At 45.9% G+C, this 25424-nt stretch overlaps 1 protein-coding gene across 5 annotated transcripts in view; it reads right to left on the bottom strand.

Moving 5' to 3' along the window:
• The window catches only part of ADAMTS9 (ADAM metallopeptidase with thrombospondin type 1 motif 9), a 75743-nt gene that overhangs the window by 43974 nt on the left and 6345 nt on the right, over positions 1–25424 (bottom strand). For 4 of the 5 annotated variants that reach the window (XR_011100512.1, XM_068695163.1, XM_068695165.1 and 1 more), the window contains 13 exons: positions 16958–17244; positions 15966–16049; positions 15742–15863; positions 15324–15364; positions 15092–15197; positions 13306–13452; positions 12299–12440; positions 11916–12023; positions 7773–7918; positions 3278–3459; positions 3050–3186; positions 2600–2717; positions 2245–2340 (listed from right to left, as the gene is read on the bottom strand). Coding sequence is in view for 4 of the 5 variants with exons in the window: in XM_068695163.1 (XP_068551264.1) it covers positions 2245–2340; positions 2600–2717; positions 3050–3186; positions 3278–3459; positions 7773–7918; positions 11916–12023; positions 12299–12440; positions 13306–13452; positions 15092–15197; positions 15324–15364; positions 15742–15863; positions 15966–16049; positions 16958–17244 (1716 nt within the window). In the remaining variant the exon portion in view is untranslated. The remainder of the gene's footprint in view (positions 1–2244; positions 2341–2599; positions 2718–3049; positions 3187–3277; positions 3460–7772; positions 7919–11915; positions 12024–12298; positions 12441–13305; positions 13453–15091; positions 15198–15323; positions 15365–15741; positions 15864–15965; positions 16050–16957; positions 17245–25424) is intronic. The other variant, XM_068695164.1, reaches the window with a different exon arrangement.

Raw genomic sequence — 25424 nt, 5'->3', positions numbered from 1 at the left:
GCTTTATAAAAGGAACAGTTTCCTGAAAACAGCAGTCTGCTGCACAACTTCACACTAATGCGATTATGTAGCTAATTTCCTAAGTTAGTTTCCCCACCATTTCACCCATCACAGCTACATTACTACAAAGCCTCTGTACTGAAAAAATCCAAACTTAACACCAAAACACCAAAGGGAAGCTTTTTACACCAAATGAGGAGAGATAATGAAGCAAAACACTGCTTGGTTGCTAACAATCGTAGATGGAGAAAAACTTAGAAAGCAGACTCTATACTTAACCGAATTCCATACTTTGGAGGCTTTAATGTCATTAGGCAGTGGTAAAACTCATTAAAAGATTCCTTCCCATTTACTGTATCTTCCCCCAACAGTAGGTACGCGCCTTGGACTTGATGACAACATCAAATTCCTCCTAAATTGTTAAGCAACTACAGGGTTCACGGTACTGAGGGCCCGAGATTTCACACTCAGTGAGCTGCAAAATAAGTGGACACATGCACGCTTCTCATTTGCTTCTCTTCAGGCCTAATATGAAGAGATGCTTTCCCAGCAATATTAAAGCAACATTAAAGAAGATTTGACTTCATTGCTTCCCAAGAAGATTAAGGGCCCTCCAAGAAGAGTTGAGAAGTTCTTTGGGGCTCCTTCTGGGGTGAGCTGCTCTGAATAGGCACTACATGGGGACGATTGCTTTTCTAAAAAAGAAGAATGATGAAACCTTTCTCTTTCCCCCAGGACAGAAAGCTATCACCCCTCAGTGGGGTTTTCTGATGTGCATCCGTGCTGCCCCATTTTGGTGCATTGCTGTGAAAGCGAAGACTGTGGCAGTGCAAGGACAGCCTGGGAATTGGTGGGGCAGTTTCTGCCTACATAAGGGGTCTGGAAACATGGACAGCCTTTCAGAGTGACAGCCAAAACTACACCATGGTCTCCTCTACCTGCTTTCCAAGTGGCACAAAGAAGGGAGCTTCTTCACCCCCCAGCCTGGGCTGGGAACCCCCAGTCCCATTCCTAGTGCACCCAGTTCCATTGAGTGCTTAGGCTAAGCTCCACATTTTGGGAAAAGGTGCCAACAACTCATGGATATTGCTGTCCCTTCATCCTCTCTTCAGTCTGTGGGAGTTGTGTGTCCCTGCTTTTGAAAGACACAGCTCGCTCCCTCTGTGCTGGTGCCGCTCTGCCCTGCTCCTTGCTCCCCTTGGGTCAAAGATGCTCCTCTCTGCACACCCCTTTCCCAAAGCACGCATGGAAATCACCACAAAACAGCAGCACCAGCCTGTTTTGCTGAGCTGTCTTTACAAAACAAGGCACAGCGAACTCAAAGATCTAATAAATAAGTGACCCCAAGTGCCTGGTGCCAGGCACGGGGTGTGCAGAGGAGGGGACACAGAGCCAGAGCAGCCAGCCTCCCCCACGGGCTGCCAGCAGGCTCTGAGGGACACGGGCAGGACTTGCTGGCAAACCCATTCTGCTGTCAGCAGGGATACAGTCAGCCACAACGTGTTGTTTCCTCTACTGAGCCCAAGAAGATCATGCTACAGATTACTGCCTGGCATGGTGAAAAAAACAAACACACGGCCATGTTAAAAGCTATGTGCATGCAGCAGACTGGTCTAACATAGTACTGCAAGCATTCTTCATTTGGCTCTAGAGACGTGCCCACAGGTTAGAGAAATCACTCTCTATGAATAGCCAACTGCCACAGGCCAAGGCATTGTTAGGTCTAAATCAAATCAACTTACTATACAATATTGGCTGGTGGGGACAAGAAAGGCTTAGACTAAGTGAAATCAGAATTATTCTGATACTGCAATAGAAGATACTTTCTACCCACATCTTTCTAGGTATGTCACATTTACTGCCCAGCCATGGCATGGTGACAGCAGAGGAGCATTAATTAAAAATTAAGACTCCATCAGAAGTCCCAAGTCTGGCTGCTCCCCAGCTTCGTGCCTCTGCTGTCACTCCACAGCCTGGGCTCAATCGTCCCTCGTAGCCCCAGAGATCCTGCAAGGGGATGCTTCCTATCACCTGAGAGCCTCCCTGACGTTGCTGCAAGGATGGCAAAACCAAAGAGCAGGATGAGGCTGAATGTACTTGGCTGACATACAGGATATATTCTTGAAAAGAAAACCTCCTTTAAATTAGTTCTTCATCTCCCTTCGCAGAGAGCAGCCAGCAGATATATCAACACGACCAGAAAACAGAGCCAAACTCGGGACTGAAAGACGCACTGCAACTCACCCAGATAGTTGTCATCCTCTGGTTTCCCTGAGTAACTGTGCTGACGCACATCAATATTTGTTGCACCAGCTGGGATGCGGACCACAACGTTATAGCCTAGAACAGATTTAACACAAAGTCTATTACACAGGCATTTCATTTGCTTTTTATGGGGGGAAGGGAGCTGAGTGAAATTACCTCACATTACACAACCCAATACTCTTCATTTAGGGATAGCGTAAATAGATATAAACTGGAATTTGCTATAGCTAGAAGGATTTCACATTTTCCATCGGTGTTTTTGTAGATTAAGTGTGGTAATGGCTTTTATAGACCCGCATTTTTCATGATAAACTTTTTAGCAACAGATTCTTACCATAATGCACCGTGTTAAATGTGCCCGCAACAGTTTTGCATGAAGAATTATCCCCACCACAAACACCACATTTATCTCTTCTCGCTTTTGAATTCAGCACATGATCACATCCAGCTTGCTTCAAGAGAAAAAAAAAATTGAAAAACGAGATTGAGCAAACGCAGACTGGAACAGCATTTACAAACCTCCAAATTAAGCCCCACAAAAGCTTTGTGTGGAGAAGGCTGCCGCGGGACAAATTGCTTTGCTTCCCCACGTTTCTGCGCTGATTTACTGCGCGGCCATCCCACGCTGGTTACAAACAAAAAGCAAGACTCGGGAGCACTGTTTGCACACGGCAGTGCCTTAGCTGGAGGAAACTTCTTGCAATTCGTCTTTCCCATAGAGAAAAGTGCCCCCCCAACGCACAAAATGGAGACCATTATTGCAAAAGGAAGGGAAGATCATTACCCGGCAGAGGCCCTGCACACAGATGTCGTTGGTGTCGGGGCCACAGGGCGTCCCGTCGATGACGCGGTCCCGCAGCTGGTAATACGCCGTGTTCCCCGCCACGCGGCAGAACAGCTTGCACCGATCCTTCATCAGGACTGGGGAGGGAGGAAGACCAGGAGAACATGACCAGCTTGCCATCGTCCCGATGGGCCACCCGGAGGAAGGAGCCCGGCCCCCGCCACTTACTGCCGCTGTATTTGGGCACCCAGCGCACGTTGGTGGGCAGCCCGTTGATGTTGAAGTGTTTCCCGTCGAAGTCAGCGCACTGCTCGTCCCGGAAATCCTTCTTCAGCTTCGAGCAGGGCTCGGTGTTGCAGGACTTAAATTTCATTCGGCGCCCCACGCAGTATTTCCCACCGTTTTTAGGCCTGCAGGAAAAAAGGGAAGGAAGCTGGCTGCATCATCCCACCAAGGCTGCATTTACCGGTGCCTCCTGCATTGCTTTCACCTCTCCTCCTGGCCTCCTGCCTCTGACCTCCACCCCATCAAGCTTCTGCATGTGGGATGCGGCGCAGCAGGGAGGTTTTGTCTTATTAAAAGCCAAAACAAAACATAGAAGTGATGCTAAAAAGGGATGGAAAAAGGGAGTATTTGCCCTCCACAGCTGTAGTAAGAGAGGAGAGGAAGTGCAGCATTCTCCTCCCCAGCTGGAGATTAAGCTTCGTGCTGAAGGATCCCCATAAGGGGAAGAACCATCCCTCCACAACCTCATCGGCCCTATAGATTTGGAGGGTTCATCTCTGATCTACTGGCTTGCAAATAACTGAACATCACAGCAGAGAGCTGCTTCCCTGCGGAGGCTAAAAGGCCAGGCAGCACTTAGGGATTTATAGCCCAAAATCGTAGAAATGGTGACACCAGACACTTTTAAGTAGCTTCCTCTGACAGCAAGTTCTGGACAGCAAACCACTGTGTACATACAGGGGTCTCTACACACAGCAAGCCCACAAGCTCCTACAGCTCAACACAACCTTTCGGTGTCTCAAAGTACAGGCGCATCACCCACCTGGGAAGCCCAGCAGTGCCTTTCCTCCCACACATAACATATTCGAAAACTATTTGTGACAAGCAGTAGAGTTCCTGTGAAATCCCTCAGTCCCACCCCAAATACAGCCGGGTATGATTTGTCCTCAGGCACAGCCTGCAGCAGGAGCGCTAACACCAGCTCCACCTGCTCGAGGGCAGCTCTCACGTGCTGCCTGGAAACTCAACACTGCCACTTGCAAAGCTTCCAGGTGCCTGCAATTAAACAAATAACAGCGACACAAAGCCCAGCCGACCACGCAGCACTAATGATGGATTTCACTTCACAGACTGCTCTCAAACCACTTCTCAGTAGAGTGAGCCTCTTCTCCACCTTAGTTATTTGTCAAACCAACTCCTGCCTGGCCCCCTCCAGCCCCAAAGGGACATCCTGACCATCTCTGGAAGCTTCCTAGCAGCAGCACGCTCCAGGCCTTGGTGAGCCAGAATCATCCATGGGGGAGTTAATAGGATTCATCGTTTTTGCTTTGAAAGCATTTATACCGCAGTAGGATTGTTGCAATCTGACAAAGCCTTTAAATAATGCAAACATCTAACAGAGCTTTTCTTAAAAAAAAAAAAAAAAAAAAAAAAAAGCTTGCAATGATGACATTTTTATGGTAACCACATGGCTTCCAATACAAATCAGTTTAATTAATATGAGACTTCTAAATGCTGTTAATTAAGAAGAACGTGCAGGAGCCTTTTTTCTTTTTTAAAGGGTTATGTCTGACATGATCTGAAGATCCCAAGCTATACTTTCCTTTTCTCTAGACATGACACATGAGATTGAGATAACATTGAACACATGGGCACACCACAAACTGAATGATCCTAAAAGTTACCATCGCGTTAGAAACCATCAGCTTGGTAAGTGTGGCAGTAAATCTCCCCACAGCAAGCATTTGGGGCTTAAGCACACTCACATTTCAAAAATAGCCCCAAACCACTCTGACAATTTTAGGGTGTTTTTAAAGCAGTATTGCTTTTCACAGTCTGGGTAAACAAAAAGAGCTGACCCTGAAAAATAAATCTGCCTCACGTACCATCAATTTTTAGTGCCATGAAGAAATGCTGGATTCTTCAGCGCTGTGTAGTATTTTTATGGATCATCGACACCGTACCGCAGGGCTGGGAGGGAAGCAGTGCACACACAGAAACCTCCTTGCCCTGGCTTGATTTCCCTTATCTCTGACCCATCTATTTCATCAAGTAATGGCCAGTATCGGACCCGCTTCCATTCTGGCATTGCTCTCCTTAAAAACTTCACAGCCCTGCTTTGCTGACCCCTCAAGCTGGCGGTCTCCTTCAAGTCACCCTAGGAAGCCTCAGGACACGATCTGCCAGCCCATTCATCCCCACATGCGCCCACATGGCCAGCTCAGACAGCTCCCAGCACAGGTATAGACTTTGGTGATGGACTAAAACGCAGACGTGACCCAGCTCGCATCCAGAGACAACGCTCACCCATGCAGAGAGGCACTCCTGAACACAGGGCTCCTGGCATTGACATTTTGAGAAATATGCCTTTCCCCCATCATTCTGTAGCTCAGCCTTGCTTGGAAAGCAGGGCTCGCACCACAAACCCTCTACGTGACGTGCTGCAGCCTGTGGCTCTGTCAGGACCATCCAGCCTCAAATTTCCACGGGACTGCCCTGGGATGGGTCTGGTCAGTGAGCACATTCCTTAAACTTGTGTCTGAACACAGGCTGCTTCCTTTCCAGAGGCCCACAGCTTCCTACAGCCCTACAAAGAGCTCAGCCCTGCAGGTATCGGAGCAGCAGCACAGTATGGGGAGGTCATTTGGAATGCCAGATTTAGCAGAATATTTTATTGGCATGCAAGATGCCACCCCAGATCCTGGTGCTGAGAAAAAGCTTTAAAAAAGGGAAACAGTCTTTGAATGTAAAAGACTTGAAAAGTATTACTCCAGGTTGGTTTTGCTGCCTTTCACAAAGCACAAAAAGCAAAGACAAAACCTGCTCTGTATATTTTTGAGGTACTTTGAAAAGCAAGAGAGGCAGGCATGTTTTGTTCTTGCCTCATTCACTTGCATCATCTCAGCACCACGCTAGAGGGAGGGAGGATAGCAGAAGCCCACGCTATGATGACAAATTTTGGAGACAAAACAACACATTCGGCACAAAGCTGTGTGCATGGTGCTACAGCAGATGGCTCCCTGAAGAGCCCTTACGAGGCCTTCGAGAAGGGGCCAGCATCAGGTCCACGGCTCAGGACAAGGAGCTGGAAAATAAGCAGTGGGAAGCGTAGCGGATTTTACAGGCAGCTTGGTGCCTAGTGGATGTAGGTGTTTTTGAAAGTCCCAGGCAAAGCAATGTGCCTCACAAGACACCAAGACACAAAACAGATGCTATAAAAGATGGAATTTAAAATCCCTTGGCTAGCCTTTAGGATAAAGAAGATTTTCTATCAGGAAAGCTATCAGTCCAAACAGACACTGCTCCAGAAAGCAGGAATACATCTCACTGACAGCATCCGAAGGTTTGGCTGCACAGCTATTTCTGTGCACGGAAAGGTATTTCATTTCTGTGTAGCCATGGCTACTGGGAGACCATATGGCACGTGCTGACTCAGCACAGCGAGACGAGAACTCCTTCACACTTGGGTGTTTCTTGGTGTTGTTTTAATTCACGGGCTGGTGTCCGGCTCCCTTAGCCTCACCCCTTCTCTTCCCTTTCGGCACTTGGCCAGCCCCTGCTGTTGCCATCACTGTCACTGCAGGCACAAACTCTCCCATCAGCACTCCTCCAGCATGGGCTTCAAAGGCTCGCAGCAGGTTTTGCAGAGGGATGAAGAAGCCGTCGCGCTGCTGATGGCAATTTCCTCGGCAATAAGCCGTCTGACACCAAAGGCGAGAAAGCACAGCGAGCCTGCGTGGCCTTTTACAGCCCCTTCCTCCAGCCAGCCACCGAGCTGTCTGCCCTCCATCGCCTTGCTCTGTCCCAGACCAGAGCCCAGAAAGTATCCTGCTCACCCCTTCTTGCTCTCAGGGGACAAAAGGAAGCAGAGAAACCAGCACAGCTCACAATTTGTGCAAACACTCTGCTTTCATACCAGTTGCTCAACCCATTACTAGTATTTCACAGGCCACACATTCATCTCCTCGAAGCCTGCGGCCAAATTCCCTGCCATTTCAAATAGCTCAGGATTTTGCGTTCCAGGCTGATGGCAAACATTTTCAAGCGCCACTTTTTAATGGGGCACAGATTTCAACTGAGGTTTTGCTAGTCTGCGCCAGCTGACACATACCAGCATAAAGGATCAGCTGCGAAAGCAGCCAAAAACTGCAAAAACATCCAAAGCAGGAGAAAAATGGTAGAAAACCACGGAGAAGATCTGGCCTGCAGGAATAGTTGCAAAAGCAGGGCTAAAATGGTGAAAAATGGATAAATAACACAGCACATCTTATCCCCGGACTCCTCCTCTCCAACCAGCATCTTTCTGACCCACAACTTTGAGGAAAGAAAAACACCACTGGGACTAAGCAGGACCCCAGTTGTACCCACTGGGACAACAGGAGGCAATAAATAAATGCAAATATAACAGCTCTTTCCTTTTTTCTCCCCCACTCAATGGACCCCTTTTTAGTACACTTTACCCCCGAACAGAGCCGCACATCCCTGTCTCAGCACTTACTCGGGCCGGTTGCATTCCCGTATGGCCGTCTTGATGCCGCCGCCGCAGGTTCTCGAGCACGTCCCAAATGGGCTCCAGGTCCCCCAGGCTCCATCCACCACCGGCGCCTCTCGCTCCTTGGGCACACACATCCCAAAGCGGCAGTGCTGCGTGCAGAGAGATGGGGAAGGGTTGCATCACATTCCATTACTAGTTGGGTGCCAGAGACCAGCCTTAAGCCAAAACTCATAATGCAAGAACTATTTCACAGTGAAAAAAAATGAACTCATTTACTTGTTTCTGTCACCTTCCTTTTTTTTTTTTTTTTTTTTTTTTGAAAAAAATCCAGGGCTTGATTTTAAGAGTCCTATAGCAGAGCAAACACACAGGGATGGCTTCAGGCAGTGATTTACAGGAAGAGGATTGAGGACAACAACATCCACCAAATACTCCCTGTTTGCTGGTGCCAAACAGCATGGCAGCGCTCATGGCACTGGTGTTTGGAAAAGCTGCTTATCTGATTTCCTGGAGAGCAGCAGGAACCGCAGAGTGTCAGGAGAGGAGACAGACCACAGGGAAAAGAAGAGAAAAAATGCAAACCTCTCCACAGCTGCGCAGAGCCCAGAGCAGAAGAGAGAAAGGAAATTTCTAAATCCAAAGGGCAAATTAAAAGTAGAAAAATGAATTTCTCAGTCCAAAGTACTTTTTTTTTTTTTTTTTTTTTTTTAAACTCAGCCATAACACGGGACTTGCCAAAGCCTGGTCTGTGCTTGTGTTTTCCAGCTCTAACCCTTGTTTTCTTTTGTTTGGAAAAATGGTTTAAATTATCTCAGCAAGCCCCTGTCCCTGATTTTTTATGGTATTAATTGTGTTTCTTTGGGGTGTGTTTGCTAGCACAACTACAGAGACTTCTGGGCAGGCAATAACTAGAGGACAGCCACATTATGGTACTGCTGATCGAAATGGATGGATGGAAAAATGGCATTTCACTCTCACCGAGTAGTTCTTGTTAATGCAGATTGACACCCATGGACATGCCTATCTGCTGGCAAATGCCTAAATCATTGCAGTTATATGAAGGCCAAACGTTGCTGATGGCACACAGATTAGAAGAGGTTGGAGACTTAAAGGAGAAAACACAGAGATGCATCACTAAAATATTCCCTTGCAGTAATTCTCCACACCTGAAGATCTTCATGGAAAAGGGCTGAATTTACTGATGTGCTGCGTTTATCCATCCCCTTCACTAACAACAGAAGAAGGTTGCATCAAGACAGAACACAAGCTCACCCCCTTTACAAAGCACCTTAGGGAAAGCTATCTGGGAAAACAGCAAACGTAGGGGGCTGAAGAACAGGATGGGGGCCCCCATGCCAGTCCTGCACAGGGACTAAGAGGTCCGATGGCTATCGCCAGTGAACAGAAACACACGACATCAATACAGCAGAGCTGTCCCAGCAGAGAATTTCTTGCAGAAATGTTGATGCTCCCAGCTAAATATATAACCGCAGTCATGCTTGGCACCACTGACCCAGAGAAGACGACCGAATAGCTAACTAGTGAATGTGCACAGCCTTCGGACCGTGACATGACTTAGACGTCTCCCATCCCACGGTTGAGAATTAACCAGGAAATCACCTACATCTCTTGGTTTTATTTAAAATTGGGGGTTTGAGGGTGATAGGAAATCAAGTGGGGAAAAAAAAAAAAAAAAAGAGCAGCTGTTTTAAATAAGCAGCAAGATTATCTTATGGAAACGCAATGGTGTTTCTTGGAACCACGCTGTGAGTAGTCTGGCTGTGCAGCCTTCATGCCTTTTGTATTTTAAAAATAATTTCTATGTTGAATTACAACAGAAAACTAAAAAGTCTGCCAGGGTTCTCTTTCCTATGAGCTTACAGATCAGACAATGAAGAGAATAAAAGAGTTTTTGTCTGGAGCAAGTTCAAAATAACTTAAACGGACACAAAGTTGAACAGGAGAGCAATAGAAGGGACAGGAGACACTATAACAGACTTTCCTTTCCTTTGTCTTGCCACAGGAGTCCTAGATAATTCACCAAATCCAGCTCCCATCCACGGGCTGACTTTGGCTGAATAGATTAGCAGGGGGCAGACAAGTGCTGTGAAGCTTCATGCATGCATAACATATATGCTACCTGCTGCCCAGAAGGCAGGAGACAGAAATGATTACTACCCGTCTACTCTTCTTTTACCATTCTTTAAACAAACCTGAAAACCGCAAGAGATAGAGGTCCGAGTTTATGACCCTCTTTATTTCCTTTCTTTGTGGCATGGTGATTTATTTCTTGCCCGTAACGCACCGGAGCTGTGAAATACTGTAAACCATTGTGGCTGGTATTCACCCAAACACCAGGCTGAGCTTATTCCTTGGGCCAGCAGTATCAAATTCAGTGTCCTCACATGCAAAATATGCATAAGCTAACGCTCCCATGTTGTTTTAGTATACTTGATTTAAGAATAAATGCGGAGCCTGATTAAATCTACATCCCAGCAGTTTTAGCCAGACTTTTCTAAGCTATTCAGGCTCCCTCATTTCCAAAGATATCTCCATAAAAAAGGCATGGTATTTTCTCCATCTGCCAACCCATATATCATGGATTTTAAACATGCAGACTTGCAGTAAGGCATTAGTCAGCAAGCAGCAGTTTGATGGGGCTCCTGGCCACAGCAGAGCACCAAAATAGTGATTTATTCCAAGGAAAGGCACTCCAGACTCACACCTCAGCACTTTACAAGCCCAAGAAAACACTCAGGAGGAGAGAGTTGATGACAATCCAAACTTCGAGCTTGAATTAGATCAACACAGAGATATAAGAATTACTCCATAAAGCCTTTTTTGAGAGTACATTCAAACGCCTAAGCACGATTGGACTGTGTTATCCTTTCTTAAGAGCCCCTCCACTCTCTGCTGGGAAGTTCAGGTCACATTTGTCTAAATTTGTCTAGCCTTGTCAGACTGGCTAAATTTGTGGAGTGAAATGTTTTCCCTTACATAGGCTTCAAGAGCCATGCAGATATACACGGCCTCTCAGCTAATGCATGCTAACTCCAAGGAAGTGCTAATGTGCTGAACTGCAGATGCTTGAACAACACTCTGGTCCCTATCTGAGGGTAACAATGCTGGTCTGAAAAAAACCTGCAGCCCAGATTTTCAGCCTCAAAATAGTCATTTCTGAGCTTCCAGCAGTGACCAGCACTCACAAATGGAGAAGTTGAAGATACAAGGTCTAAAGTCAAGGAGACTCCAGGGATGCCTAAGTATTGGTGTGCCACTGGCTCCAAAGAGTATCACAGGAATAGGATTTCCAGACACAACTCTAAAGCACATTCTCAACGACAAAAGCAAAAGTGTTGACTGCTCTTTTCCATGAGAAAGGAAGGCAAATTGATACAGTGCCTGTTGCTTTGAATGAATTCAGTCAAGTTTTGTTGAACAAATGACTTCTCAGGCATATATATGCAGCAAAAGATTAATTCAAAAAAAAAAAAAAAAAAGATCTACAACCTTCGTTTGTTTTAGTTAGGATTAGAAAACTAGTTAGAATTTTTCTTAAAAATATTCAGCAACTCAATTAAAAGAAAACAAAATTCCTCCCAGCTACTTTTCTTGAGATCTGGACAACTGAAAACTAAAAACTTATTCTAGAAGCCACAATACTAGTGGCTTCTAGCTAACATTGCACATAGAAAGTTTCTATGAATTACTGCCAAAACCGTTCCATACAGAAAATGTCAACCAGTTCTATATTTTACTCTTAAGTTGTCAAGATGAGAAGCCAGTTGGCAAATTTACATTATGCAAAATTACTAATTACTCACATCAGATAGGAAATTTCTAATAAAAGCTTAGGGAAGCTTTACAAAAGTTTAATCAAGAGTTCATTCAAGGGCATTAAATTAAAAACTAACATAAGCACTCCAAAAAGAATACCTGCTTTAAACAAAGTTATATCAAGCAATTTTAATCATGTTATGAGGGGTAAAGTTGACTCCTGTGTACCAGGATTATGACACATGGAGCTGGCTCTGGGCTTCCACACTTGCAGGCAGAAGCTGTGCCCCATTCAGCCATCGGGATTAGGATGACTGTGACAGACATGGGAGATGTACTACAAGGCAAAAACCACCAGGTGTTACAGACCTTTCCAGGCTCACATTCTGTCCCATCTGCCCAGGGTGTGTGCTGGGTACGACATCCTTTGTGCGCGCCATCAATGTTAATGCACCAAAGTCGCCGGCACTGCATCTGCTTAAGTTATTGAAAACATCAAAATATTAAATAAATTCTTCCCACATGCCCTACTGGATAGAGAATCCTTTATGAAATTATCCCCCTAGGATTCATCATTAAATCAGAAGCTTGATGATAGCCTGATGGCTCATCCCACCCCTGCAGCCAGCAGAGCCAACAGCCAGCTGGTAGGAGCATCCTTCGCACCAGCCCCCTGCCCCCTTCACCCAACTCTGGGAGCCTTACTTTGCTCTGGCAACACCAGCAAGACCAAGGTGTGGAATTGCACTTACCATGTAGGGGCACACTTGGGATCCAGGTCCAAAAATTAACTCGCATTGCTTATTGACATCATAAATCAGCCCAGGAAGCTGCTGCGGCAAGGCGTAAGTTCTTGATGAAGGCTCATCAAGCAAACACTCCCCGTAACCAGTGCTGCAACACAGAGCAGAACAGCATCAAACAGGAGGTGATGAGACCAGAACCCACTGCTTTTTATCTGAGTTAGCCTTAGGGCAGACGGACACCACATTTACCCTATTTAACACACTACAACAACCGCTGTGGGCTTGAGCACAGGGGTGTAGGAGGCTGTTACCCATTCACCACCCCCTCCTCACGCTGTGCTAACAACCATCTACCATAACACAGCCAGCTACCCTGGCAAAAGCGTGTCTGAGCGTGCACAACCTGCACTTAGCTGCTGAGCAAGCACCGATACGCATTTAGAAATAAAATCATTGATTAACAGAAGCAGCACCCATGGGACAGAGCCCCTGGATTTGCCAGGACACCATCAAGGGTCTCGCTCTGTTCCCCATCACAACTTGTGGAAAGGCATCACAGCAAAACAGGTGATCACCATGCGTCAAACTGACCCGAGGGCTCCTTCAACAGTGTTTCCACGATGGACTAGTGCCAGGGCTTTCTCTTGACCTGTGGAGCAGAAAGGCAGATGCAATCTGCCTCCCAAAACACAGCTCCATATCTGGGCCACAGGGCTTGGAAAACTCACTCTTCAGGTTAGAGGAGAACACGCATTCCTTAAAAGCAACATCCATGGGGGAAGACTTACTCCTCCCCTTTGAGAGGCCAGTCCTTGCCAGCTTATCACGAGGCTGAACTGGCAGGGACTGGATGCCAGGGCTGCATTCCTGCCCTATGTAAAGGATGCGTGTACACACAAATCCCTCTCATTTCCTCCAAGCTCTGCACACCAGGGTTTCAGATTAACTGATGAACCCTGTGGGACACATGCACATGTAAAAACAGCCCGACACACACAGATGTAAGGCCTTACTCCAGAAACTCAGTGATGTATTTCCTACTGCATTTTGACCACATCCAGGGATTGGTGTAGAAGTTCAGCGTTGGTGCCATAACATGCTGTTGATTTTTTCCTCCATCTTCTTTGCACTTGTGATTGTCATCGTGTGGCATGTTAAACCTAAGAGAAACACAGCAGTGACAGCTTCAGTTGGATAAATGACAAAGTATTTAGTGTAGAAAGCTCAACAGCACAAACTAAATATAAGCAAACTTGAGATTTTTCCACAGATAGGCTACTGGCAGGCATTACAGCATAAAAATAGATGATTCGTTTAGGGACATAGGGACCCTTTTTGGGGTAAGACACAACTTCAGCTGGGGCTTTCTTTTCAGCTGATGGGCTTGGTCCTGCAGGCAGGCACCTGGTCCTACCTTTGTAATAATGCAGCCTCTCTGGAGAGAGACAAGAGATGATTGGGGAAATAGGTCTGCAAAGGAGAGGGATGGCTGAGCCCATGGACAACCAGAGCCTGAAGTCCCTCGTGTATGTAGGCAGCACCCTGTGTTGGCTGTATAACGGGCTGCACTGGGGATAGACTTGGCTCCTATACTTTCTTCTGCAGGTTTCCAAAATGCCATCGAGCATCAGTATCAGCACAAACCCATGTGAAGCTTGCAGCACATGACACATTGAGGAATGCGGCAAATACGCAACGGAGACAGAACGGCTTAAACCGCTTTGCTGTTTGAAGTGGAAAAGGGGAAATGACCCAGTGTGATCCTGCGCTCGAAGGCCGGGGAGTTTACATCCCATTAAGATTACCTCCGGTGAACCACCTTGCCACTCTGCTCCCTGCAAAAGAGCAAGGAGGCATTTCCTGCTCGGCTAACCCCTCTGGGGCAGCGTTAGCGAGGGAATTAGCCACAGGTTGGGTGTGGGGAAAGCCAGGCCTTGGGGGACTTTCTGTTGGGAAATCTCATGTAAATAAATACTACTGCGATTCAAAATAGAACGTTTCAGGCAGCCCTCTGTGCAGAAAAAGGGAGTTTAGGACAATGAGCGATCTGTGCCTGGGTACTCATCCATCCCACACCCACAGCTCCCGCTGCAAACCAGGTGGGAGGTGGTTTCGGACTGAGCCAGCTGCCTAAAAGGGCTGGGGACAAGGGACTATGTGACCTAAAATGACTTCTCTTATAACTCATTCTCAAAATCAAAATGAGTTAAAAGAAATTTCCATTGGAAGAGGTGAATCTTCAATGATGGCATCTCTTCAGGGCATGTCAGTAGCATGAGATCCAGTAGCATGAGATTTACCTTGGCAAAACGGCTCAGCAGGTGGGTCGGGCTCGTTTATACATCCCGACCAACTGCCACATACCCTGGGTAGCTCCCCCCTTTCCTGCAGTACGCTGGCTGCCCCCAGCAGCCCCATGTACAGTTGAGGTGGCAGGCTGGGGACCTGCTCTCGGAGAGAGCCCAAAGGCCAGGTGAGATGTCCCTTGCCTTCATCCTCCCTGCGGCACCTCGGGATATTTCGTTAGCTTCCTCCCCCAGCTTGGAGTACCGTCACTCATCCGCCCCAAAACATGGATCTGATGTTTTTTGCTGCTCTTGGATAAGCTCCACAGCACTCCACTGCCTCCAAGTCACACCACGGCTTAATCCTCCTCGGTGGTATGCCTTCTACCCAAGTATATTTATCTCCCCTCAAATAATTCAGCTCAGCAGGTACTGAGTCCTAGCCTGGCTGGCAAGTCCCAGCTAGCATAAATCTCAATCTATTTAAATGTAAATGTATTTACATAAAACATACACATGGCCAAGTTCATGTGCTATTGTGAAGGCAGTGCTCAGTCCATTATCTTCACTAATTGAACAGCTCCTGTAGGGGTCACAGACAGTACCCAGCTCTGCCAGACCTAGGAGAGAACAAAGAGGAGTACAATAGAAAAGGAAGCGTCACCCATAGTTTAGCACAGGCAACTAACATTATCACTACAAAAAAAAAATAAGTTTTTAAATTACAAAGAAAAGGTTTTCCTTACCCAGAGTATCACACTTGTCGTGCGCTCTACAAATGTCCTGTCTGAAAGCAGAACAGACCTGACATGTTAGTTTTCAGTGTAGCAGTGAGATGAAGTACAAGCACAACAACAAAAACATCCACAAGCACTTCTTGCTCCTCCAGTGGACCTTCTCGTGCTGCTTTGTCACATTGCCCAGTCAGAGCCCGACCCAACCAGGGGGTTTCACACACGTCGATACCCTGGGCAGTCCTGAACCCAAGTCATCTACTGCCATGGGGGACACGTTATCCCAGTTCTGCTTGTAGTTACACTACTTCAACAACTGCATGTGATTATACCCACATCAAACTGAATGTTTCACACAGCTACAGATGTTACGTGCTCACAGCCTCTGACACACGACTGGCCATGGTCTTCATGAGAACATCCACCATACCTGGTGACAAGGACGGCTGTGTCGTGCTGAAGGTGACTTCCTTCGGGGTGGTTCTGGGATTGCTGCCACTGGCAGAAGTTTTTTAATGTTGTCTGGGCATTGTAAGATATTGCAGGACCATCCTAAAAAGCGATACACATAAAAGCAGGTATTTAGTTATTCATCTCAAGGCTTGCTACAAATGTCACTGTCAAACAGATGGAGAAGAAAAACACTTCCTTTACCTGTTCGTTATGTATCACGACCAATTTCACAATAACAATATTAATTAAATTTCCAATGCTTGGGTCTTTGTAGATAGAAGCCACCTGTTTTTAAGAAGAAACAGAATTATTCAAGGAAACAAATAAGACAACACTTGCATATTTTTAATTTTGCAACCTTTTTTCTCCTGAGCCACTCTTCTGCCCTGCTCTGTGCTCTGATGCTACCTGGCCCTATATGCACCCATGAACTTACTGCACACCTTGCAGAGACCTCCTGCCAGCAGCACGACATTATATGGAACAAGCCGCTGATATTGCAGATACCCAACACTTCCCTTTGCTTTACCACATCACCAAATTACAGCATCATTCTGCTCCAACACCCAATGACCGCTGACCATGACTGTCAAGAGCAGCTTATTCTCTCAAGTGCCTCATTTTGACATGGCCAGTTTTAGACCACAATATCCACGGTGCTTCTGCACTCAAACAGGATGAGAATCCCTGCAATGACATCACCAGGTTGGATGCTCCCTTCCAGTCACCACGTATCCATAGAGCTGCCTGTCCAGGGATTGCACAACTGCATCCTACTACCAGCAGCTACTAAAATGCTTGTCCTCAGCCTGGAAAGCCAACCCTAGCACGGTTCTGAGGACCAAAGTGATCGCTATCTCTTTCTCCTTTAACAGCAAGGGAAGCCAAGCAAGCGCATAACCTACTAGCATCCATCCCTAGGAAGGCTCAGTCCTCAAAGCACATTTTTAATTTAGCTGCTATTTGATGTGAGCCTAAAAAAGGAGTACAATCTGTAGGTTAAAGGGAGAGGTGTGGGAAGGGTTAGGAAATGTGATTGGTCTGGGAAGGAAAGCATCACTTGGAGTCTTCCAGCCAAGCTCTACCAAGCTTTACATTACACCTAGCTGAGGCAAACTGATGGTATTCACACGGCAGAAAAGAAGTTCTTTGGCCACCAGGGGTGAACCCACTCCCCGCAGCTGCATACTCACTATTGACATCAACGTTAAGACATAGTGCTGTAGATTGGCTCCGTGGTAGGCGACCATCCTGCTGTCAGCCACCACCATCACTTCCACAAACCGAGGGTAGGAGAGAAACCGCTTTGTTCTTCTGTGGCTCTTCTTTTCACTGATAGTCCCGGTCTTGTTGCTATCCGCAGAAAATGAATTCACTTCCAGGCTGTGCTTTAACATCTCCACGTCAGATAATATGCTGCTGTCTACCCACTGCTTTCTCCAGTGTTTCCGCTTGTTCTTTTTGTGACTGTGTTCATGATCTACAATTAAAAAGCAGACACATGAAGTACATTCTGGAGTGAGCAGAGTTAATATCCCAAGCATTCTGTCAAAATACCTATTGACTTCAACCAAGACATAGTAGGCTTGCTCTAAACAGATAACCAAAAGAGAAGCCTTGTGTGGAAGCCTACCACATAATCCAATGTCTTTAATTCTTAAAGACTGAAGCCAATGACACTTCGGGTAAGGGTTCTCCAGCTGTACGAACATCCCGTGGCCGTGCAGGAGGCCCCAAGCCCGGGCTGCAGCGGCTCCGCTCGCCCCAAGCCCGGTGAGGGTAATTAGCCAACGCGGGGGCAGTGTGAGGATTCTGGGCACGTCCAAGGTGGCCAGGAAACCGCAGGAAACAAAGGTCCAAATCCTGTATTTCTAACTCAGGCATGAAGGACAGCAGGATTTGGCCTTCATAGTGAAGCAATTATATATGATTTATTTCTGTCTCTAACAATAACATGGCTGGGCTTCAATTCCCCCCCTCCCTTTATTATTCTGTGCTACAGGAATGGTAAAGGTCATCTAATAGCCAGCTGCCACTGGCTAAAGAATAGAATTCAGGAAGTTTCACATATACTGCTTTTGATATTCAATTAGGCCAAACATAAAAGCAGCCTGAAAATATACTCCATGCTGACACAAAGACGGCAAAGCAAAGAGGGAGAACAGGCAAATAAAACATATGGAACGTGTACAATTAAGATTTACCATCTGATTAGTATGTAATTATAGCATTATTTAAATATAAGAGCAAAATCAGTCTTATTTGATGCCACTTAATTTTTAATCATTTCATCATAGGAAGTTGCTAATTGAATGTGATTCATCCACGAGAGTCTGTTCGCTTCTGCATTTAATATAAAGCCAGATCTGAACTACTCATCTAAGACTCCAGGCTACAACCCTCACGGTCTTTGTAGCTTTAGTTTAATTTAGTCATGCTGGTGAAAAATATCACGTTTCCTTATCTGACCCAGTGAGTAGGTTAGAGGAAGCATAATATTAGGGAACAAAGGAATATTCAATGCTCAAACAAGATTTAAACGATAAGAACTTCTTAGCTATTTCTCATGTGTGGTTTCCTCCTAGGATATTTGGTAATAATTTCCAAAAAAAGAAATATGAAATATATTCTCTAACATCAAGGCAGGCAAAGGGGTTGGCCAGCATCTAGCCATCTGAAAAATATTGTTTTTCCCCCACATGTACACAGGCAATGGATTATTTAAGAATTAAATTCCGTTTACTCTGCACTACCTAAGCCCTGTGAATTCCCCTTTCTTGATACAGTCCAGACCACCTTAATACAGCGGAGAGTCCACAGTTATTTGAGTAAGAATTCGAGAAAGCCAATGGCATTTGTGGTTATAATTGGATTGCCCTAGTTCCTCTGCACTAATCAATGCCGTTGTGCTGGCAAGGTTGTGCTCTCATGCTGGCACGGCTTCGTGGGCAACCGTGACATTATCCCGACTTGTGCAGTGCCAGTCAGTGCAGGGAGCCAACCGTGCATACAAATAACTTAAAGGTGAGAAGACGACCAGATGGTGGAGAAAGTGCTAACCTCAGCCCTCCACCCAGTCCCCCGCACGCTATGGGGCTCCTCTCTGCACCCTTGGCTGGTCACTTAAATTTCTGTATTAAATTACTGACTTCCAGAGGGATCAGCGGGATCGGCCACTCGAGGAAAAACACATTAAGGATTGAGAGATGCTCAACAAGGGGGCTGCAGCGAGGCTGGACATAGGGCTGCCACGTGAAGGATTGTGAAAGAGGGAAGTGTAAAGGATTCTTTGAAGTGACACCCATTATGTTGGAGGTACTTAAATTAATTTTTATTTACCAGGCTTGTGTTGCTCAGGAAAAACAGGAAAAAACACCTTTTCTTTCCCTGTTACACAGGTCTCACGGTGCTTCCTCTCTCCAACACACAGCTCATCCCTTCAAAGCCCAACATATTTTTTCCCACGTATGAAGTCACTCCAACACTTACAGCATGATATCTGGACACCGGTCACGCACAGTGTGTTTGCCAACCTAGTTACTGTAAAACCAAGCTCAAGCGAGTGGGGATACATTTCATGTCAAGCCCCTCCTGGACTTTGATAGTAGTGAGCTGTTATCTTCACCCATCTTGCGTGTAACTACACTCAGAGATGGTGCACATTCACCTGTAAAAGATTAAACACTAATGGCAGTGTACTGCTCTCAACCCAAGCATGAAAACTCCCACCAGCCTTACTGGGAGTCGCACCCAGGGACTACCAGCCCTCTGCTGTTGCTCTCTCTCACTCTGTGTTACGATGGCCACAACGCAACAGAAACACTTTTACTCAATGGTGTGTCCTACTCCTACTGCAGTTTAATTAAACAAGTGAAAAACTCACATCATACAAGAAAACTGTAGTCTTATAACACCAGCTTCCATTGCAACACCAAACACCAAAAAAGGGTGTGATATTTTTCCACATGCTTTTGCTTTTTTTTTCCCCTCCTATCATGTTAATATATTAACAGAAATCAGGAAGCAAAATGGTCTGCTTGGCAAGCTCTCAATCTCTGCAAATGACCTGAAAAACATCTACCTACACATGGCAGTAATTGGATGGGTTTAAGTACCAAAACATTTTCCTTAATTTGCAGAAAAAACAAAACCCCAATGAGTAGACAAACACTTGAAAACCACGCAAGCTGCAGATCAATAATTCAAGTACTAGGCTAATCTATGCACTGATTCAACAGTTAATATTCATTTATGAGATGGCTAAAAGGCTGCTGGAGTAATGCCCATTTTATTGCTTGCTTTACTAAGAAAATACATGGTAGTCATACCATCTCTAGACAGGTGCATGATCTCTCTTTTTTTTGTTTGTTTATTTGGTTTATTTTTTATTTTTTGGTTTATTTTTTGCTACGTGAAACTTAAAAAAGAGGTCTGATCCTGTGATATTCACTGTGACAGGGATATCCCTTCCCTGATGGCATCTTCCAACACATGCTGCTTGTGCTTGCTTAAGATGCCTCAGCCCTGAGCCCATTGAGCTGATTTACGGACGAATCCTGGTGATTAATGGACTATCCCAAGGGAGAATCAGGCCCTCCACGAGCACTTTGCCTGCATGAAAGAGTGACAGGGCAGAGCCAGGGACTGCTTTTGAAATAGTAGCTATTGTTATGCTAAAACCAAAAATTAAAAGCAAGGGCGATCGCTTATCCCAACAGTTCTAATCCTTTCCATTTCTGCATTAACTTGTCCTTGGAATAGAAAGCAATTTGCACAATTAAATAAGACATGTGACAATGAAAGCAATTCCAGTTCAGCTCCAAGTTCATGAGAGCTGTACATAGCAGGGGAAAAATAAAAGGAGAAAAAGCAGGAGAGGGAAAAAAATGTCTATTTCTAGAGCTAATAACATTAATGACCTCTCCCTGCTAGAAAAGGAGCATGGTCCTTTCAAATCAGCTTACTCTTGTGAGTTTTCTGAGCCTGTGACCTAGAATTTTTAACACGAAGTTTGCTACCCTGTGACTGGCCCAGAACACTCCTAGAACTGCTCTGATCCAGCCCTGCAGATGATAACACCCTAGTTTGGGAGTTAATTATTTATTGCACACCTTCATAAAGCAGATCAAAATTCAGCGGAGCTCCCTGAGGGCAGCATGTGCCCTGTCTCCCTTGGCTCCAGCACAACCACAGCAGCAAACCCTGCCCCGATGCCTTGGTACAAGCTCTGGCTACAGTCAGCTCGCCCAAATTTGCTGCCTGTAGCATTTACAGCTGCTGAAGCAGCTGCCACCCCTGGAAAGGAGCTGCAAGAGACGAAACTGATTTTCTGCATGCAGAGGTCAAGAGCGGATGACATCCAACCATGGTCTTCTTGCCAAGAAATGGGATGGAAACTGCCTCCTCGTGAGGTCCCCCACAGGTCCTGAACTGGACCAAGGGACTTCTCTAGCCCTGGGTCTGCAATATAAGCAGGAGCTCCATTTTCATTCTATATCAACACATTATATATCTCTATCTATAGATTTATCTACAAATACATCTCAGATGAATGTATAGGTGGACAAACGCTCATTTCTGTTACCATGGGCACGTTGCTGGTGGCAGAAACCTCACACTTACACCAGTACAACCCAGAGCAGAACACCCTTTGCTGCTGGCAGCTTGTCGCTCTGGATTGCCCCTTGGCTTTGCATCCAGAGCTGCTGTCACCAGCAGAAAAGGAAAATAGTTTTTACTGGTAGAGGTGAGATTAATGACCTGCACCAGGAGAGAAATGAAGGGTCCAGGTCAGCCAGGATCCACAGAGAAGGGTACTCTGCACTAAGGGTGAAAATGAAAATTTCCTTGACTTTTCTAATCCCCAAACCAGAAAGTGCTCAAATGCAAATTAATCTGAACCACATAACTGCCAGAAATCAACCGGAGTTTCAAACTTTATGAGCGAGAGCTGGACAAAACCACATGAATCAAACTTTTATGGCTGGAACTAATGAAAATGCAGTAAAATATCAGACCTTTCATAGGTGCCATTATTAGAGCAATGAAGGAGGGAAGCTTTAATTTTCCACATTCATACTTCCCTTCAATTAGGAAATAACCTTGGCACAGAAGAGCTCCCTCTGAGCCTCTTCCAGAAGAATCAAAATATTGACCTTCAAAACTAAATTTTTTCTTTGCTGTTAAGAGAAACGTTTGCTTGCTACCCAAGCATACCTGCTTGCTAATTTCCTTCCCCTCCTTCCCTTTGAATTTCACACTTACACTACTAAGTGGCTTCCTAGGTGCCCGACTGGAGCCAAGCCAAGCTCCTTAGAAGGGTCCGTGCCCAGCAGCACCTGGGGCTGCAGTCAGTGCCCGCTTCCAGCCCACAGCACGCAATTTGAAAGACCATCAAGCAATGGAGCAGTCCAATAAGCTGTTTCGATGAAGCACTGGTGATGGCAGAAGGAGCAGCCCCATCTCCCTTCACCCTCTGCATCTCCGTCCTTGGAGGTGTCAGGGCTCAATGAGGCAGAGCTGAGCCAAGGCTGGCTGTGCAGCACTGCCAAGTCCTGCTCAAACCAAGCAGGATGCTGACTGAGGTGAAGTCCAGGCCTCCTCCAAAGGGCATTTCTGCAAGTCTGGGATCCTCCTCCTCTCCCAGATGCCCTCTGTCTTCTCTCCTCTCAGTGTCCCCTTGAGCTCGCAGCCATCCTGAACTTCTCCATCGCTATGGCTCTTAGCTCCAAAGACGCACCAATTATGCTCCTCTCCCCACAAAAATTCATGCCTTTTCTACAAAACCCTCAACTTCAACTGCCCAGCACGTGAAACCTTTTCCTAGCTCCTCACCATGTGACAGAGCAGCCCCCCCAGCCCACCCCCAGCCCTGCTAAGGGACCACACGCTGCAGAGGAGACCAGGAGGCTTCAGCAGAGATGCTGAACCCACCTCCACCTCTCAGCTGGATCCTGCCTTTTGTCCTGCTGCTTGAACCAGACAGCTTGAGAACCACGGGCTCGCAGTTAGCACCAATCAACTTCCCGTTGAAAGAAAAATATTCGCTGTTTTTACACCATCTGAGCACCAAAGACCACACGTACTCTAGACATTTCCTTTCCCAATGATGCATGAGAGGATGCATTCCAGCTTTAAAGAACTTTTCTCTGCCTAAGGTAAAAACTTGTATGTGAAAGCAATCAATTTTGCACAGCAGACAGAAACTAGATTAATGAACAAAACAATAAATTGCCTTTTTAAGGCACATGCGAGTTAAGTATGTGGGGGAAAATGGTTCAAGATCGTCTTACAGACAAAATAATTAAATAACTGCATCTCACAACTGCAAGGCACAAAAGCATTATTGAACTGATAGAGAATTGGTTTACAGGATGGCTGACAAAGTTACAGTGCTGAAAATCACCTGTACCAGTTCCATAACCCACAGGTTCGGAAGGAAAAATAAACCGACCCTGCAGAATGACTAGAAAAAAAACACAAACATTGAAAAATAGTCTTAGAAATCACCCTGACACTAAGCCCAGTGTTTTATCAGTGAGAAGACACTTAGCCAGGCTGTGGGTCAGACCAGTACGTACCACAGCCACGGAAACACAACCAGTGGCATTTCAGCCTGCCAGGAGACCAGTCATGGCCAGTGATGCCACACCAGAAGAGCTGAGTGAATGAGACCACAAGCAGACCATTAGAGAAGAGACTCTCCTGCATCACTCTGAATAAACACATTTCCTGTTTGGTGGCTGCAGCAGCAAAACAAAGATTTCAAAGCTGCCTTTGCCAGGCTTAAGAGGTTGAAACAAAGCCATGGTGACTGACAACAACTCATTTACACCCATTACAATGGTTGTTGCAAAAACGACTTGGTGCAAAGATGTTTTCTTGCTTTGATTTACCAAGTCAGTACAGCTTTGTGATTCATGCAGGCAGCAGAGACCCCACAGCAGTAATTAATTGCACAACGTGGATGTTGCCACTTTGAACACGCACAATACACGGTGTTTTCCATCTCCAGCATCCTCCAAAACCTGCCTGAATGATGCTACTGTATCTGGGAAGGTGACAAACACGTGGAAAGCCTACAGCACATCAACACAGCGGGACCAAACGTCACTTCAGACAGCCAGATCAGTCATTCACTAAGGACATGGCTTCTCCAGCGGACTGACACCCAAGGCAGACCATGTTCCTGTGGTCACAAACACTCCACCACTGAGAAAACTATTGCTAGCTTTATGACCTGCCCCTAATTTTGCATCAGGAGAGGAGCAACCTAGTATTGTATGCTTGCCCTGGAGACGATAGGATCATTAGGATGCCAGCATGTTATTCACACATGTCCAGCAATACCCCAGACTGAAGTATTCCCACACCAACTGGAAACAACACCGAGACCACCACGCATCTTTGTGCTGGCACTCTGTAAAAGATGAAAGGAAATATCTCACCAGAAAGAGAGAAACTCTTTCTCTAAATATAACTCCATTCATTTACCACGTCTAAAAACAAAACTCACTCAATAATAATTTGTTTAGTCCCAGTGTTGGTCTTTGACCATTACAGAATTAACCTTTCTTGCCCAGTGGATCTTTGACATATTTTCAGTGCTGAGAGTCACAACAAAACACATGCACCTTGCTTCCAACACTCAGAAATCTTCACACAAAACCGCAGTTATGGGATCTGCATCAGTGTAGGTAATCCAATTTAAACCAAAGTCTGCCTAAAAACTTACTTCACTTGCCAACACCGCAGCGAGATAACACAAAGATTGCAGCCCCATCCCTTTCCCAAGTCAGTATGGGAAAAGCTCGTGTCGGACATCCCAGGCCCATCTGACCAGTACTAGTTGGCTGTTGCTGCACTATTACCTCAATGGGAGGCCAGAAATAGAATTAATTACATTAGCATACAGGATCCATGACGTAACTCTCTCATTTGCTGTTTTCGGGAGGGAAGGAAACCTGAAATAATTACTCGCTGGCTATAAATTACAATCCGCTTCCTTACAATGAAAAACTTTTCTGAGGCAAAGAACGAAGTCAATGCATTACCCTGAAGCCAAAAGCAAAGCTGACAGCTTAAACAGACTTCTGAAAGAGCTCAAGGATCACTCAACCTGGAAGCAAAGGCTTAGGAAAACCTCCCCGCAGCTCTTCTGCAGCCCCACAGTTACGTGAGACCCAGCAGTACAGAAATTGCCTGAAGACCTGCCTGGAAACCAGACACCTACAACACGAAATACCACCGGATTAAAGACTTGAAAACCAAAACAAGAACATGGTTGGAGGCAAGACAAACAGTCCAAAAGAAATAACAAAAAATGTGAAGCAGCTTTACCCAACAGCGTGATGCAAAGCATCTAGGGCTTCATGACTCAGAGGAGTGTCAACACTGAGTCCCGTGGCAAAGGCATTCAAAGTTTGTGCCTCAAAACTTCTGAAAAATCATTATATAATGCAAATAAATGGTCTGTAGAACGGGTATGAGATTTTCTACCACTGTTCTCCAGTGGTGCTGTTTCAAACTGTGGGTGCGCACCTCAGAGCCGAGCATGGACAGGACCAAAAGCTCACAGCAAGAGATGGTGTTATATGGAAAGGGACAAAGCCAGGCGTTAGCCACGGCATGCAACTCCCACCACATCCCTCTTGGGTCCCT

This window comes from Anas acuta, chromosome 11 (genome assembly GCF_963932015.1).
Source record: "Anas acuta chromosome 11, bAnaAcu1.1, whole genome shotgun sequence".
NCBI classification, from domain to species: domain Eukaryota; kingdom Metazoa; phylum Chordata; class Aves; order Anseriformes; family Anatidae; genus Anas; species Anas acuta.
Note: the sequence above shows the minus strand (reverse complement) of the source record. Positions and strands in the feature narration are given on the sequence as shown.